This window comes from Osmia bicornis, chromosome 1 (assembly GCF_907164935.1).
Source record: "Osmia bicornis bicornis chromosome 1, iOsmBic2.1, whole genome shotgun sequence".
Classification (NCBI taxonomy): Eukaryota; Metazoa; Arthropoda; class Insecta; order Hymenoptera; family Megachilidae; genus Osmia; species Osmia bicornis.
The window spans coordinates 14,938,170-14,955,373 of record NC_060216.1 but is presented as its reverse complement, the minus strand read 5'-3'; the positions used below and the strand labels follow the sequence as shown (position 1 = coordinate 14,955,373).

The 17,204-nt window shown below is 33.3% G+C and overlaps 3 protein-coding genes across 7 annotated transcripts; all 3 read right to left on the bottom strand.

Moving 5' to 3' along the window:
- Window positions 1-38: 38 nt before the first annotated feature.
- On the bottom strand, window positions 39-2,114 carry LOC114883203 (probable asparagine--tRNA ligase, mitochondrial). Of its 2 annotated transcripts, XM_046285847.1 has the most exons (5): window positions 1,803-2,114; window positions 1,496-1,640; window positions 1,069-1,216; window positions 544-991; window positions 39-457 (listed from the first exon to the last, which is right to left on the bottom strand). In XM_046285847.1, exons 1-5 carry the CDS (start codon window positions 1,941-1,943, stop codon window positions 197-199), a joined length of 1,143 nt encoding a protein of 380 aa, XP_046141803.1. In that variant the 5' UTR covers window positions 1,944-2,114; the 3' UTR covers window positions 39-196. The 2 variants fall into 2 exon arrangements, with proteins under 2 accessions (XP_046141803.1, XP_029056600.1); XM_029200767.2 differs by having other exon boundaries at window positions 1,069-1,640; window positions 1,803-2,111.
- Window positions 2,115-4,127: 2,013 nt separating this feature from the next.
- On the bottom strand, window positions 4,128-7,252 carry LOC114870900 (caprin homolog). The gene is made up of 6 exons (XM_029176118.2): window positions 7,081-7,252; window positions 6,200-6,418; window positions 5,771-6,118; window positions 4,906-5,697; window positions 4,527-4,833; window positions 4,128-4,462 (listed from the first exon to the last, which is right to left on the bottom strand). The coding sequence occupies exons 1-6, from the start codon at window positions 7,192-7,194 to the stop codon at window positions 4,227-4,229; spliced, it is 2,016 nt and encodes a 671-aa protein (XP_029031951.1). The 5' UTR covers window positions 7,195-7,252; the 3' UTR covers window positions 4,128-4,226.
- Window positions 7,253-10,057: 2,805 nt separating this feature from the next.
- Window positions 10,058-17,044, bottom strand: LOC114870858 (myb-like protein AA). 4 transcript variants are annotated; one of them, XM_029176023.2, is made up of 11 exons: window positions 16,753-17,042; window positions 16,392-16,670; window positions 12,359-16,017; window positions 11,893-12,296; window positions 11,773-11,799; window positions 11,474-11,611; window positions 11,273-11,394; window positions 11,074-11,198; window positions 10,714-10,997; window positions 10,463-10,645; window positions 10,058-10,382 (listed from the first exon to the last, which is right to left on the bottom strand). In XM_029176023.2, exons 3-11 carry the CDS (start codon window positions 15,765-15,767, stop codon window positions 10,131-10,133), a joined length of 4,944 nt encoding a protein of 1,647 aa, XP_029031856.2. In that variant the 5' UTR covers window positions 15,768-16,017; window positions 16,392-16,670; window positions 16,753-17,042; the 3' UTR covers window positions 10,058-10,130. The 4 variants fall into 4 exon arrangements, with proteins under 4 accessions (XP_029031856.2, XP_029031857.2, XP_029031858.2 ...); XM_029176024.2 differs by having other exon boundaries at window positions 11,893-12,293; window positions 16,392-17,042; XM_029176025.2 differs by lacking the exon at window positions 11,773-11,799 and having other exon boundaries at window positions 16,392-17,042.
- Window positions 17,045-17,204: the final 160 nt, after the last annotated feature.

The following is a 17,204-nucleotide window of genomic DNA, read 5'->3' as shown; positions in this document are numbered from 1 at the left end:
TGTAGTATTGAAAGTTAATAAAATAAATTCAATAAATGTTGTGCTTTCATCTTATAAAGAATAACTATATAATTATAATTATTTTACAAATGCTCTATTTTGTTCCTATTTAAGTTACTTTTATTTCATGTTTTAAGAGCAAATAATGTCATTTAATGCGGGGAAATCACGTACACAACAATCTTAAAAAGTTTATTCATAAACTGCAATTATGGGGCCACCTCGGAAAAGGAAGAGTATCTTTGATATTTGGTATGTCAAAAAGACATTGTAAAAATCTTTCAAACCCCATTCCAAAACCCCCTGTGGTAACATTACCATATTTACGAAGTTCTAAATACCAAGAAAGATTAGATGTTACAGGTAATTTTGATTTTAATTTTTCATAGTCATCTTCGCGTATACTTCCTCCTACTAATTCTCCTACAATTGGTACTAAAAGATCCATTGCAGCAACCTTTAGAAAAAAGCAACATATATATATACCCTTACAATGCTTATTGCTTTAAAAAGTTATATTTATCATTCTAATAGTTGTTTTACCTTTGAAGCATCATTTTCACATTCTTTCATATAAAAAGGTTTACTTTCTTTTGGCCAATTTATAACGAATATAGGAACATTGTTGTTATGCTTTACTAAAAATAATTCATGCTCCTTAGAAATGCCTGTTTCAAGTGTAACAGGCTGTTGAAAAGATTTCTCATTATTCTGTAAAATATTAATTGCCTCATCATATGTCATACGTGTAAAGTTTTCATTTAACCATTGTACTTCTGGGCACTTCATTTCATGGATGTCAGAAGCACCTTTTTCAAGTATATCTTTAGTTATATTTTTTATCAATAGTTCAACTTCATCCATTATATCATCAATACTATTAATAAATGCTAACTCAGCTTCTAACATACGAAATTCAGATAAATGTAATCTTGACTTAGAATTTTCAGCTCTGAATGTTGGTCCAAAGGTATAGACCTTTGTAAGGGCTCTGAAAAATTGTAGAATTTATATACAACTTAATAACCTGATAATTTTTTACTAATAATTACTTGAAAAATTGTGTACCTCGCAACAGCCTCTAAATGTAATTGCCCAGAAACTGTTAAAAATGTTTTAGTATTAAAATATGATTCTTCTTCTGTAACATCCTCTCTTTTCATTGCTTTTAATATTGCTTCAGAAGATGGTTTTACCAAAAATAATTCACCAGCACCTTCGCAATCATTTGAAGTTAAAATAGGTGTATGGACATTAATGAAACCTCTATTTCTTAAATGATTTTGAATAGATACAGATGCTATATCACGTAACCTTAGCAAACATGAAAATATCCTAGTTCTTGGCCTCAAATGCAAATACTTCCTAATGTATTCCTCAGCATATATTTTCCTTGGAGCAAAAGGATATCCATCCATAACATCACATGAACCAATTACAATAAGATTGTTTGCGTGTAATTCAATTCTACCATTTGGAGCTAAAGCTAACTTGCCTTCTGCTGTGATACTACTTCCATAACTTAAGTTATCTGGTTTATTATCTGTTGGTAGGACAACTTGTAACATTTTAGCAGTTGATCCATCCGTAATATCAATAAAAATATTGTTTTTCATCTTTCTGAGTGCACGAACCCAACCCTAGATTTGTAAAGTGTTACGACTGACATCACGAATAACAAGATGTAAAACAGTAAACAAAAAGAAAACTTACGCACATAATATAAGAACTTTTGTAAAATTTAAGATTTAGAAAAATTTAAACAATAAAGCATTAAACAAAATGATAAAACACGAGCTAACCTGTACTTTTATAAGTTTTCCAGCATTACTTTCCAAATCAGTATCATGTATTCGTAACATACTATGTACATGGCATTTAGGAAAATTAAAATTAGCAAGCAATAAGCTCCTATTGAATTTAGAAAACATTTTAAGTGACATTTTTCTCGCAATATTATCAAAGTAATTAATGATCTATACCAATGACTACAGATGAAAAAGATTGGACATGTTTTTGTGCTCGAAGGGTTACGGTTTGGAGGGTCCTAGACATCCCCAAGTAAGAATAGATTTATTACATGAGCACAGTTGATTTGACAGTCATGGTGGTCTTACCATACCTCGCAATCACTACTCAAAAGCCACGATTTGGTTTTCCTTTGAATCTATTTTTTTAAGAAACAAGACCAAGAAATTATTAAAATAATTGTTTGTCAAACTTGTATTTTAAAAAGACCGCCAAAAACAGCTTTCTTAAAAATTCGATTCTAACGCCATCTATACAAGAACGGCGCAAACTACTCAACGAGTTATCGATCGATTTTTTGAAACAGGGAACACTAGCGCCATCTATCAAAAACTTGCGGAAACCATTCGGCAAGTAGTTTCAGCGAGTTCCCGATAGATGGCGCCAATATCGCGGGGAATCTATTGGTAACTCGTCGAGTAGTTTGCGCGGTTTGTGTATAGATGGCGCCACAATCGGAGAATAAAAATATACCATCCCCTTCCCCTTGCGTCCGCGGGAAACGGCTAATTTATACCGGCGTGACCCCGGCCTGTTACCGCATATCAAGTCTTGTCGGAAATGTAGTAATTTTATTATTGAATTTGAATGTATTAATATCATAATGAATGAACATTTAATGACTTTGTAAAAACAAAGAAAAATAGCACTACTATATATTTATGATTAATCAAATATTTTATTCCATTTTTTTTTTATTTGAGAACAAGCTGAAGAGTGAAACGCTTGTACGATAGGCTAGTTAGCAGGGTTGAATTAGATCTTTATTTGGAAGATACATAGGTATTTATAGGATAGTTGAACATAACTGTAGATGGAGGTGATTAAACACAAATGTACAAACGAAATACAATACGGTACTCCTCATCATGTGTTTGGCGGTGTGAGCATGGCTTTTTTTTGTCAGTGGCGCACTATTCAAACACGCCTTCTTTGTTTCTAGTCAGTAATTGTACACTCGACTTACATGCTAAAGCTCCGCACTATCGCTTCTCTTTTTTTAAAAAATAATCATATATTTTGCGATAAAAAAAATCAGGTAATGTTGCTTCATAAACTTGAAATTGCACTGCAATCTCTTTTACTTGGCCAACTGCGGGGCGACCGTGAAGAATTTTGAAATCATTCAGAAAAAAACAGAATGAAGGAGCGATGTAATTCATGGCAATGAAAAAGATTTTTAGAAATTCACATAATACGTAAATCTTTTATTCCTTTTCAAACTACTAAATCTCGACAACCTTAATTCTCTAAATGTTTCACAGATTCATAGACCAAAAATGGAATATGAAATTAAGAACATATAGAGGGCGAGTCACTGGAAACTGTCAGCTAAAATTTTAATTCGTTGATATTAGTTATCACGAGTAAAAAATATTAGATATCAGTTTTTAATGACTCACCCTATATAGTACTAGTAGAAGGCATTGCTCACTGTATCCTCTTTTTTCCTGGTATCTTAAAAAATTCTCTAGTACGATGCGCCGCAAGACAAAGAGATGGTCGTGCAGTTCATCTATTCGTGTAATCATTTTAACGTTATTCGTTAACACATTTTTACGTGTTGTCTTTGCGTGAAATGCTTGTATGAGTTCTCATTTTTTTTTTTTGTATTTTTTTATAATAAAATTATTTTTCTAATCTTTGTTGATCAGCTGTTGTTGCCCTGTGAAAACTGCCTTCTGTCACAACACAATAATACTTGCATGGTGGGTTCACGCTTCTGAATTTGGTTGATCTTTTATATCACAATGTTACGCATAACCTCTTCATTAATATTAGTAGGTTTTTCCTTTGATAATCATAGATACCAAATTCAAATGCAAAATTTTGGTTATTCAAAAGTCTTATTCAGGAAATATCCTAAGCCGTAGTTAAATACGTTAGATATTCTTTTTTTTTAGTATCAATTTTATATGAAAAAGAGAGAAACAACCGAATATAATGTAAATCTATACATTTTTTCTTTAATATCATTCATGTATATGAAAACAATTAATTACTTGTTTATGTTTTTTGTCTTATGTATTTTATAAAACTCTTAAACAACCTAGAATGTTGAAGTTATTTCACATATTAAAATCGTCAGATCTTATCACTTAGAATAAAAATACGACTTAGGTTTTATTCATAAACAGACGATTGAATTATAGTATTATTTATAATGTTTCGCTGTGCATTGCTCTATCGTATCTTTATTATTGTTGCGTGTGGGGTTTACCACGAGGTGTGTAACCCCCACGATTTCCTCCCCTTTGACCGCGAAACTGTCCTCGGCCACCTCTATCAATACCACGCTCACCTCGTGGACCGCCTCTTGGTCCACCACCGCCTCTTTTATAACCAGAGTTGTAACCACTGTTTCCTTCGCTATTTCCCCAAGAACGTTGCTGGTAACCGTTTTGATAGTTACTATCGTTACGATAGTAAGCTCCTAAAATAGAAATTATTGGTTATTCAATGCACTGAATACACTGAATTTTTTAAATATTTTTTACCTTGTCCCCCACGTCCATTTTGTTGATAACCACCGCCCCTACCTCTTCCATTGTAACCGTTAGAATTACCTCTTCTTCCACCTCTACCTCTGTACCCACTACTACGCTGTTGATCACCCCAAGCTTGCTGAGTTGTTTGCTGTTGCGTTTGTTGCGATTCTTGAGCAGAAGTCGGCGACTGATCCGTTTGGTTCCAATCGTTTACATTTCCAGACTCAGCCATCTGACACCAATCTACAGATTCATTTGGTTGTTCCAATTCTGATTCTGGTGCAGGTGTTTCTTCTTGAGTTTCTTCAGATTTTTCCTAAATATTTCAGTACTATAATTATTACAAAATATTAAAGATTAATGTACAACAGGCTGCGACTATAAATACCTCGTTAGGTGGTTGCTGATTTTCTTGTGGATGTTCAAAATTCTGTGCTTGTGCTGGTTGTGAAATTTGTGGTGCAACAGTTTGCTGTGGTTGCTGTTGCTGTTGTTGTTGTGGTGGTGGTGGTGGTGGTTGCTGTTGGAAATTAGTAGGATGTTGAGGACTGTATTGAATATTTGGTTGCTGATGAGATGGTGGCATTGGAATGGGCGGAGGTGGGTTCGGGTTAGCAAATCCAGGAATGTGGGACATGTCCTGTGGTGGCTGATGCTGATATATAACTTGTTGTGCTACTACCGGTGCATTTGCAAAGTTTTGATTTGTAAATGTTTGCGAAGGAATAGGTGCATTCACAGCAGCAGCAGGAATGTGTGAAACAATAGGTGCTTGAGATGTAACATCCGGTGAATCAAGTTCAGATTCTTGCAGGAAAAAGAAATTTGGTGTCCCTATAACGTCATTGATTCTCGGTGCCTGTGGAGGTTGTTGCTGTGCTGGTTGTGCTTGCTGTTGTTGCTGTTGCGGTTGTGGAACAAATCCCGTAGCATTTGTGTAATATGACGTGTCAACCGGTGCTGCTGGATGCGGTGGAATGGGTTGCGCAACTACAGGAATGGGGCCGGAAACTGGGGTAGCGCCAGAAACAACAGGAAGGGGAGCAACTTGTACTGGAAAATTAGGAATGGGAATGATGGACTCTGGTGGAATGTGTCTGTCATTGCTATTATACTCTTCATTGACTTGTTCCTGTGCAGGAGTTTCTGATATTTGCGTCTCAGCAACCGCTTCTGTAACCTGAAATGAATAATATGAAATAATTATTAACATTATATTTAAATCAAATATTAAACACAGAACTGTAACTTACCTCTTCCACTACAGTTTCAGTTTCATGGACTTGATCAAAATACCCGCATTGATTAATAGAAGTAATAATTTCTTTCAATTTGTTGTAAGTTGTACCAACAACTTCTCTTGGTTTTCCATCAACAATAGCTACATAATGTTCTGCTACTTTCTGTACTTGTTGAAGAAACGTTGGTTCACCTTCCTCTCTTTGATGTTTCATCATAACTTCATTATACAGACTGTCCAAACTCTTTAAATCTTGTTCTGATAATTTCACTGCACCATTTTTGCCAGCAAGAAAATCTTCTCTAACAGACTCTGTGCCCATGTTCATCAGCGCATCTTGTATAAGGAGAACTTCTTTCACCTATAGTAAATAAATACAGATCATTATAACATAATAAGAAAAAGAATTTTTGTTATTATTAATAAACATATAAACATCTACCTTTGCAATATCCTGTTGTGTCCTTTCAATAGCCTCTTTCCTTGCCAATTTTTTCTGTTGCTTGGCTGCATCATGAGCAATACCAACAATCTGTTTGTATAATTCCTTTGTAATATCCAATGTTTGTAACACTTCGTCGTATTTAGCCACTGCTGTTTTTTGATCTGCGTTTAGTTCCCTTCCATTTTTCTGCAGATCCCTATATGACTCTAACTTCACCTAAATGTAACAAGCAATATCAATTATGATATTAACTACAATTACATTAATGGTGTGTATAATGAAATACATACAAAGATATATGCATCATTTGAATAATGCAGTTTTAATTTTGCTATCAAATTTTCTATGATATTTAACTAGTATATGATTATAGAAAAATAATTTTTCTTTGTAACTTTCTTCTAGAAAATTGTATTCAAATATCAGAAACAAGGATAAACGTAAAATTTCTCGTCGACATATTAAGCTTAAACGGTTCATAAATTCGAACTTTACATTTAGATTATTAATGTTTTACTAAACAAAGAATACTATTACACAATCTAATTTACCGGTAGCGACCTGAAAGCGTGTCGTGTAAAGTTTAGTGCACATCTTTAGAAGATACCGCCATGATACGAGATTCATGATAGCGAATTTAGCCGTTTAATTATACAAGAAACAACTATTCTGACCCAACTCAGCTTTACTGAATAAAGTTTAATGTTAAAAAATCATAATGAGTGTTAGTTTCTTAAAGTATAATCATTAGATACCTACGAAATCTCAAGCGTGAGAGCACATGGCATATCCAATCATGGCGGAATGCACCGTAAAAGCCACCAACTGACAGATAGTTTTCTCATTGTTATTCGCAAATATATTATCCAAATACTTACCTTACGCTTTTCAAGATTTCGTATCTTATGTTCGATAACGATAATCGCCTGGCATATAGGATCTACGGTCTCCGTAGAGGCCTGTTTTCCTAGTTTAGGGTTGGCAGAAGGCATCCTTCACGGGCAACAAACGCGAACTGGAAATCAGAATAGCAGCGGAATTACGGGGTACGGGGAAAGAGAGAAGTGATTATAGGCGCATGGCGCATGCTCATTTTGAATTTGTACATAACCTATATGTCAGGGCCGTGAGAAATTTTCTAGCAGAACCCCTTCCTGAAAACTATTTAAATTGAAAAATTAACATGTTACTACAACCCTTGATATTATTAACTTCCTTTATTAATTATGATATGAAAATTACTTACTAGTTCATAATGTTAGTTTCTTTTTACATGAAAACAAATTCTTTAAAATATTTAAAAGTACTATACTTGCTTGTAAAGCTATGAATTTATCTCAAATAACATGTAGAATAAGTAAATTAGTAATATTAATACACAGTTTTATAACATTTTTTTAATTTTATTGAAAAAAGATTAATAAAAACATAAATTATGCGAGTAATAATCCACTACTATATAATATATATTTTGATCATATTTTCTTTTTTAAATCTTGATAACAGAAATACTGTAATTTTATAATTAAAAAACTATACTTAATCTTCACTATGATTAAAAAAGTAATAAGTTTACAATTGAACAAGTAAACATACATTTTTGTTTCTAAAAAAAATATAGTATAACAATATTATTGACTTCTATAATGTCAGAAATAACAATTTCAAGCTAGTGCTATACACAGTATTTCAACTCATAATATTTGTATTATTTTCACTCAAATAAATGATCAATAACATAATTATAATGAATTTACGACTAGAATAAATCCAAATTGTTAACTAAATCGAATACATATATATAGCACTGGCTTTCTTTTATTAATATGAAGTATTGCATGGCACGTTTACCAAAAAGAAAATGTCTTGTAACTGGATACTTTCCTTTATTGTTACTGCATCAGTGACCAAATGCCCGCATTTTTAGGTTTCAAGTTCATAGTTTCTTGAAATAATTTATTTTACAACTCGGTAATCCGATAGTGATCGCTAATACAATGATATTGTAATTATATCAAAGATGTCTAAAGCTCTACGGCTTCATTATAGCAGTCACCTGTCCTTACTATTATATTTTTATAATTTACAAATATAATTTGATATATCGTCTTTGAAAAATACATTCGCGCCATACACGCATATCACCACTCTTGTTTTTAGAGAACACCTTCTTTCTTAACAAATCTAAAAACAGATTAAAAACTTATAAAACTTAAGATTTAAACAATTATAATAATAATAATAATTATAATGAGGACGATGATAAAAATTGTTATAACATAATAATATGAATGTGATTTAAAACATATTAGTAAATATTACTCTATTAGTTAAAAGGTTTTCATCACTTAATGGAAGGTACAGAAGCGTTTTAATTACAAAACGTGTCAAATTGTTAAAATTTACAAAATGTTTATAACAAAATCAAATGCTTTCCTTACAAAATGAAAATTTATTGAAATAATTAAATTGCATAAACCGTATTGCAAATTGTAAACACTTTCAAATTAGAAAAGTAAGCCTTTGATTCAATTTAAACAAGTATTTTTTTATTAATATTTGTTCTAGTACTTATTTATTCATGTGAAGGATTTGAAAAGGAAAATATGACATCAACCCTAATAATAGAGAAAATAGAGTAAAAACTTTAATTTTGTTCAGAAGATCAAAACCTTAAGCACTGATATTATGAGATTTTTTTATGAAAATAGATACACTTTCTTATGCAACATTCATTCATACTTCATATACAAATACATATGTTATTAAAGTCATAAGATTATTCACAAAAATAAATGTTCTGAAGTCATGGTAATAGTTGACATATTACAAAATGAGAATGCTGAAATTGCTTCAAGTTATTTATACATATTTTAACGTGGAAGAATTTTAAAACTTAGTATTAAATCACTAGGTTATTGCAATGGAAGAATACATTTAGTTAATGCAGATGGCATCCTAAAACATGAATGGAAAATGCATAAAAAAATATTTTTAATTTTATCAAAAATTTCGTACAGATGTTCTATAAGATTTCTAGTGTTTCTCTATAAAAGAACGATACATATTTTCAGAATCTTGCATTTACCGTGAAGTGTTTTTATTTAAAAGAATTAAAAAAAAAAAAAAAAAAATGCTATTTTGGAACACTTCTGAATATTTTTAACGTATTTTATACGGTGTAAATTTTAGTTATATGCCTATATACAAATTAACATGAGCATAAATATTGTTTACATTTCTTAAATCATTAAAAAAGGTAGATGTAAGCTAAAAAGGAAATGCATAATGAATTTCAAAATTACAATTAGAGGAACAAACAGCATAATATTTCTGCACTTTGCAGAGAACAAACCTTCGTGGCTTTAAAGAATGTGATGTATGTAAATATGTTACAGAAGGTCGCGACGTATAATACGTCATATCACTTTGTATATTTTATCCTAAAATCATTTGTCTTTCGTACTTTTTCAGATCTTAACATATCAGACCTCGATATCATGTAAGATTATCACGATACAAATGCTACAACTAAATGTTTATACACACAAACATTTGTAAATCTCTATTATTATGCTACTACAATGGCAAAGTTTGGGCTCATTTCTAATTTATACGCGGGGGAGAATATTTTACATAATGTCTGGTGTTTATACGCTAATCATTTTCTTACTTACCTCTCTGTCCACTACTTCTTATCACTATAACTATAGTTTCTTGATTACACATTAACATTAACTTCACCATTCGGCACAGCATGTAGCATTAACTCAAATTAAATATTTACCATCCTCAAAATACAATATTCAATCGTTTGGTCTGGAGACTGGTATTAACTTTTATATTCATAAAATCGATATATCACTAAACCTTTTAATGGTCTTGAGACATTGTACATAAAACAGAACCAATGATCATTGTAGCACCACTAAGATGGTATACTGCCCATTTGCACATTGCAAGACACTGTTTCAGAACTATCTTCAATTTTCTGCGTAGGCACCTGTGAATCGGAAATATTAGCAGTCGTTTTAGTTGCTTCCATTGTTGAAACATTTTCAATTGTTTCCTCCGTATTATTTAATAAAGAAGATGAAGTAGATTTTGAACTTGATTTCGTTTTACTTTGTTGTTCCAGATTATCTATCTCTGCCCAGATAGTCCTAACTTCTTTAAACAACTGGAATATCATTTTTTTTATTGTATTAATCATAAAAAGTTTGCAGTATATAATATTTTAAAAATACGTTTATTACTTACCTGATTTAACCATACTTCATCCGCTAGGAGTTCGTTTAATATTATCGTGGTATCTTTATGTGGATCCGCAACTCTTTTATCTGCTACTCTTCTTGCACATTCCAAAAACATTAAATATTTTTGATGTGCTACTTTATTATACAGAGCGACTTTTGCTTGACATATTCGACATAATAAAAAATCCTAAAAATCAAACGGTTAACTCAATTATAAAAATAATTTATTACACAGTAATCAACGAATTTAAATACCTTTTCTTGAGGTACTCTTGGATCAGGCGGAGAGCCTTCTAATGTAGTTACGTTATATGGTTGACCGTACAATAATACTCTGGCATGAATGTTAGGTTGCTGGCAACCGGCGCACGATTTTCCTTTATATTCTGCGAATGGTAAATCCTTAAGAACGTTAAGGCATGGCCAAGTTGATATTGCATTTATAACATTTGGTCGCCATTTTGTTGTTGATAAAAGACGTTGTTTCCTATCTTCTGTTACTTCGTCTACAGTTTTAACATTTGATAAGAAATAATCATCTGGCAGAAATGAAAATAATTAGATTAGTAACAAGATTTATATGCAAAAATGTATTTCATTGAATATAAATGATACCTTGTTCTTGAAATATTTCTGTAAGAAAATTAGAATCCAAAGCTTGTGAGATCAATGTTTGTATATATACCTCAAAATTATCTCGATATTTTTGGGTGTCTTTCATAGACTTATCAATACATTCCCTAAAAAGTAAAGAAATGCGATAACCTTTTTTTAAATTTAATCTATTTGTTAAGTTTTATTAAGATAGACCTACTTATTATTAATAATCATTTCATCTTTTAAGAACTCTACTATGGTTTCCGTCTTCCCTTGTTGCCAAAACTTTACTGGAACCTGTTGATATATGTGTCGATTTTGTGGTGCCCAACCCGAGTACTGGGAACGTAATTGATATATTTATATATTGAAATAAAATAATAGGAATTTCATAAAAAAAAAGTATTTTATTTATTACCGTCGATATGTTTCTATATAAGGTTTTTCCATTGGACTTAAATGGTTCATACTTCTGAAGCAACGTTTTGCCATCTATTCTCCACAGTGCAGGATATTCTTCATTTAGGTCTGCTTTGATAACAACAAATTCTCCAGACTGAAAAACACACAACAACGATGTGTTTATATTATAAAATAAACTACAATGAAACTAAGCAATTAATAGTAAACAGAATATTAATGAGATGTTTAAAAAATAGTATTTATTACATTCTATTGATATACTGTTTTATAAGATTACATTTATAAGAAAATTACCACGTCTTCTAAATTATCCTCCGAGTGCTGCGTGCAAGATATGAACAAGATATGAACACACACCAACGTACACATAGAAATATTACTTGAAATCAATAACGTGCCAATTAAATGGTATACCTTAAATGGTGAAATATCAATGTCTTCGTCGCTGATAGATGCTAAAAGTTTTTCATCTATTTTACAAGATAACTTTCCAGTAACACCGGAACCTTTAGATGTCTCGTGTCTTTTCCTACTCGACTTCTTTGATACAACATCACTAGCGTAATCAGCTTCTTCTATAATTCTTCTGCTCTTTTTAGTAATAACGGGTCTCCCACGTTTTTTCTTCTTTTCCTCTTCATCCCCAACCAATTTTACAGCAGGCGTCCAAGCAGGATCCGAATCAGAATCACCCTGTTCTTCGTCATTATCAAAGTAATCTATACCCTGTTGTCGATCTAGAAATTGTTTTACCGAAGTTTTTTCCTTTGCTTTTCTTCTAGATGTTTCACGCCTTGGAGGTAAAAGTAAAGGATCTACTGTAAAAAAAATGTATTCGATTATCATGATAAAAAAAGAAGAAGATATACGTATACATTACCTTCTTCATACTTTTTTGAAGCTTTCCCCGTTGAAGCTGCTTCCGCCGCTGCTGCGGCTGCTCTTCTTTTTCTATCCGTTGGTCCTCCGGGTTTAATTGGTCTTCCTTTCTTAGGCTTACCTTCCGTTAATTTTGTAGTCGGCGATTCCATCGTGTTAGATGTACTTGTATTTGTCGTTTTTTTGTCTTTTTTAGGAGGAAATAGAAAATCATCGTCACTAGTGAATCCATCATCGCTTGAATCAAAATTTTGTTTTTTCCGTTCTTTTGGCAAAGGAAAATATCTTGGGTCATTAGCATAATCAATTACTGGAGTTTCTTTAGGGGCCGATGGCTTTTCTGGTTGTGTCTTTAATGTTTCCCCATTTATCGAACCCTCTATAGGTTTATTAGCGTCTACTGGGATATAAGGTTTGGACCTGCTCCATGATGCTTTCCTCCCACCACGAATTGCAGGTGGAGGCGAGGGTTCCCTTTCGCCTTGCAAAAATTTCAAATAACTTGTCATAAATCCCGAATTAGGATCTTTATTAGGTCGCTTGAAGTCTTTACTTAACGAATTTATAGTCTGAATCGGTTGTTGATTCTGCTGTAGAAACCTTAACTCTTCTTCGATATTAGGAACAATTACTTTAGGTTGATCATCTCTTACTTCTTGATTATAACTAGCATTTTGATTTGTTGTATTTTCGCCAAAAGCAATTGGCGTAATTTCAACGGAAGATTGAAACTCGTGCGGATGATGGTGACTCGGAGGGATATGAAAAGCAGGAAAATATGGAATAGGGGGTGGAGCGTGATGATGAGGAACCATTAAAGACTGGTGTTGATGTGCCGGTGTACCAACAAAATTACTTGAATGGTGCAAAGTTGATTGCGAACTAAAAGCACCCGATGCACCAGGAAACATTTTAGCAGGTGGCGGAGGTAAATTCCATCTTTCGAAATCAAAGTAACCGTTCTGTTGTTGCTGATTTGCGTTATGATGAGCGGGCGGTGGTATCCTACTTAAATATTCCGTCATCGTCGTTGTCGCTCCAGTTGTTTCATTTAAAGAGCTATGTCCACTTTTCTCCAAACTTTTCCTTTTCTTATTGACAGTCTCTACTTTACGTCGATCTTCCACGTGCTTCTGTTGTTCAGGTGGAGTAACAGAAACAGCAGCTTGTTGTTGCTGCTGCTGCTGTTGTTGTTGTTGTTGCTGCTGCTGTACTTGACAAGAGCCTTGTTGTAAAGTTTGCAAATTCTTCACTATACTCATAGGATCTCCTCTACAACTGCTCAAATCTTGTAAAGTTACTTGGTTAGATTCAAAATATATTTGTTGTCTATCAGAAACATTTAATACTCGTTGTACTTGTTGAACCGGCAAATTTTGAGGATTTACATCAGCAGTTCCACCGGTATATAATGTAACAGAAAATTTTCTATTAGCGTTTGGTTGTCGATTATCGTTTTCCCAGCATACCTGCTTTTGTGTTTGGGAAAAATCTTGTTGTTGCCTATCATAATTTTTACTATCTGTATTATAATTTGACTTATTTTCAGTATTACCCAGAGCCCTCGTAATGACCGACGAATAAACAACTTGCCCTTGAGATGCTGGTCGTGGCACGGTCACGTCTAACGGTGATGGCGGTGTAACTTGTTGTTGTACAGTACCTTTGTACTGTGGCCCACTTACACATTGATTTCCATTTTCCGTGTGTTGTTGTAAAGGCGAAGGGGAAGAAGATATTGTAGCCATTGGGCTATTATACATAGGGTAAGCAGGACTTGGAACATGTCCTAATGGACTTGCTTGTGAATGTGCCTGCAGTGGACTTGGTCTTCTAGGTACAACAACACCACAGTCAGGTCCATTCTGGGTGGAATTATTAGAAGAATAAGCAGAATCGTTAGAAGTTGCAGATTTTGACCGCCCTGGATGATGATATTCAGAGTCACTTGCAGTTCCTGTGAGGTAATGCCTATATGATGTTTGTTGTTGCTGCTGCTGTTGATTTAAAACATGAAACTGTTGCTGTTGTTGTTGTTGTTGTTGCTGCTGCTGTTGTTGTTGGGCTTGTTGAGGATGAGTCTGTAAGTTACTGTTTGACTGAGTCCTTTGATTATTACCAAGTTTTCCACTAGCATTTGTACACGTTGTATTATTTCCAGCAGTGTAGTTTAAGCCACGCGAATCCATGATAGAAAAACTAATAGGAGACGATTGGGTATTATCATGCGATGCTTGTTCATTTTGTCTATGCTCATTATGAGTACTTAATTCCGGATATATTTTTGTCTGTGCTTTAGTTTGAATACTTTGCTGAGACGTGGAAATTGCTTTATTTGGCGGTGAAGCAAAATTTCGCGTCGACTGTTTATCTTGACCTTGCGAAGGCACAGATCTGACAGACGTATTTAAAAATATAGTAGTTGATGTAACCGACCGAGCAGGTGGTTGAGGAATTCTATATTCTTTACTGACTGTATTGTTTGGAGTTGAAACGATACACGATTGTTGATGTTGAAGAGAAGGTTGCACCTTTCCATTAGGAGTTTGATTTCCATTACCAGCTGAATAGTTATTTGTCAATGTATCAGAATTAAACGTAGTAGGTACTTGTTGAAAGAATGTTTGATTGTTGTTTGCTTGAGACGTAGAAACCACTGATTTGACACTAACTGTTGGTGACTGAGGTCTCATATTCATTGTTTTCTTGCTATCCGGATAACTAGATGATTTATATTCAGAAGATGCGGGCAATTGTGAATTTAAATTATTTATAGTTTGCGTTGTGGGAAAATGAGAATTAAACGTGTTTTCATAAACTCCGCTAGTTGGTTTTGTAGTAGACGATGGTCCTGGCGACGATGGAACAACAGTTTCATGAGGTAAAATACCAAATGGGCTGGGTAATTGTGCATTATTTTGATGAGTCCAAGCTAATGTAGATGTTGTAGGTGAGGTAGCTGCACCCTGATGTTCAAAAAATGTTGACTGGTGTGCTGAACTATAATTCTCCCTTAATACAGGGATATCAGACTCTGTTGTGGTATTCTGTTTTGTTACAGCTACTACTTGTGCTTGAGCAAGAGCTTGCCTATGTTGAGTAACATAATGTGCTTGTTTAGAATTAGAAGGATGAAACAAAGGTGAGAATACATCGTAACCCACAGGGGGTGGAGATAGAAACCCCCCTGGGTTAAATGGAGACGGCTGACCCGCCAGAGTTGCTGTTGTATGGGCTGCTTGTAAAAGTAACTGTGACGTTGTTGAAGGAACTGCTTGGGTAGCAGTTGTTGCTAAGTGATGAGATACAAAATCACTGTTTGTGCTTGAAGTTGTCGATTGAAATGTACTTGTTCCGGTACTTAAAGCAAGACGATTATACGATGTATACCATGGACGAACGGGATCCATTACCCAAGCTTGGCACAGCAGTGCCTAGCCTGCTTGGTCCGCGTACAGCAGGCTTTTGTGTGTATAAATATTACACATATACTCTTCGATATTCATAACATAATTTTTTGATAAAACCTTTTCACATCCATTTCTTGTGTATCAGTATAAAAAAACTTCACTAAAAACTTGTTTATTGTATATATGGTCTATGAAGTTTTATCCAATAGTTAGGACTAACAATATGATACAATAATTCTTCCATCTTAGTCTGAAAAAATATAAGCATAATGTTATATGAGCATAAATATAATAGGAATTATAAAGTTTATATGTATTAAATGAAATAAACTCTAAACATAAGAAAACATAATTTTATAAAATCTGTGCTACAATGACAGCCAATTAAAAAAAAATGTTGCTATTATGATCTGATGAATGATTAAGAAAGAAATATTTCATGTAAATCTATCTAAATACTATTACAATATCATTTAGTAAACAAATTGACATATATGTATGTACATCATAACAACTAGTGTATTGTCTACAACTTATAATTTTTACTTATTCAATTGATATATCTAATTAAAAGAAATATAAAAAAATGAAATTACAATTGTAGTACAATAAGAAAATACTCACATTTTTCGTAAAAGCCTTAATGTAATACACAACACAATTGTGTGTTATCAAAGATAGTAATGAAACTTGTGTGCTTCGATATATTGCACGACGTTCACTGTTTAAAAGTTGTATAAACAACAATTTGTGTAAAGAACAATTAATAATAAATGTGCGACGTTTTTGAAGAACTGAGGAAAACCCAGTGTAGCGTCTTTGCATGTCCTACTGTACTAGAGTCCTTAAATGTTTCATACGTACAGAATATCTCTTTATCAGAGGTAACAAAATCGCCAAATCCTTTATCAAAAACAAACGTTGAGACGAGAATTTTACCTTCAATCATAAACAGCCATATGTCTTGGCTAACAATTACATTTACCGGTGTATAAGATATAATGTCTTGCCGAATAACACAATAAATATGGCTACACAAACTTGGCCAATGCACGACATACGATCGGCTGGCACCGTGATTCCGCTCACATGATTTAATCATCCGAAAGAAAGTGTACATTCCGGATATATCCTAGACTTCGGTACTCGCACATACACCGCGGCAAGTTAACTTCGCATGGACTCATTTATCGCGGGGAATCGAACAATGTTACCCCGTAGTGCCCATTATAGGCCGCCATTTTGAACAAAATCAACAATCATCTACGCCATCTAGCGATCGCAAATTAGAGAAAGTGTTCAACAGGCGGGATTTTTCAATCAAATTAATATATAAATCGAATAAATTGATTCTTTACTTTCGATAATAAAATGTAATCCTTTTTTGAAAATTACGTTTTATAGTTTTAGAAATATTAAGAAAATTCATTATAAGGA

Excerpts from the sequence above, each read along its gene's own strand:
- LOC114883203 (XM_029200767.2), bottom strand. The coding sequence starts at position 1,943 with ATGTCACTTAAAATGTTTTCTAAATTCAATAGGAGCTTATTGCTTGCT. Across the intron at positions 992-1,068 it reads CATTTAGAGGCTGTTGCGAG|AGCCCTTACAAAGGTCTATA; the intron begins GTACACAATTTT and ends ACAATTTTTCAG. Across the intron at positions 458-543 it reads GTGAAAATGATGCTTCAAAG|GTTGCTGCAATGGATCTTTT; the intron begins GTAAAACAACTA and ends TTTTTTCTAAAG.
- LOC114870900 (XM_029176118.2), bottom strand. The coding sequence starts at position 7,194 with ATGCCTTCTGCCAACCCTAAACTAGGAAAACAGGCCTCTACGGAGACC. Across the intron at positions 6,419-7,080 it reads GAAATCTTGAAAAGCGTAAG|GTGAAGTTAGAGTCATATAG; the intron begins GTAAGTATTTGG and ends TGTTACATTTAG. Across the intron at positions 6,119-6,199 it reads CACAACAGGATATTGCAAAG|GTGAAAGAAGTTCTCCTTAT; the intron begins GTAGATGTTTAT and ends TATTTACTATAG.
- LOC114870858 (XM_029176023.2), bottom strand. The coding sequence starts at position 15,767 with ATGGATCCCGTTCGTCCATGGTATACATCGTATAATCGTCTTGCTTTA. Across the intron at positions 12,297-12,358 it reads TTCAAAAAAGTATGAAGAAG|TAGATCCTTTACTTTTACCT; the intron begins GTAATGTATACG and ends TTTTTTTTACAG. Across the intron at positions 11,395-11,473 it reads TATATAGAAACATATCGACG|TACTCGGGTTGGGCACCACA; the intron begins GTAATAAATAAA and ends TTACGTTCCCAG.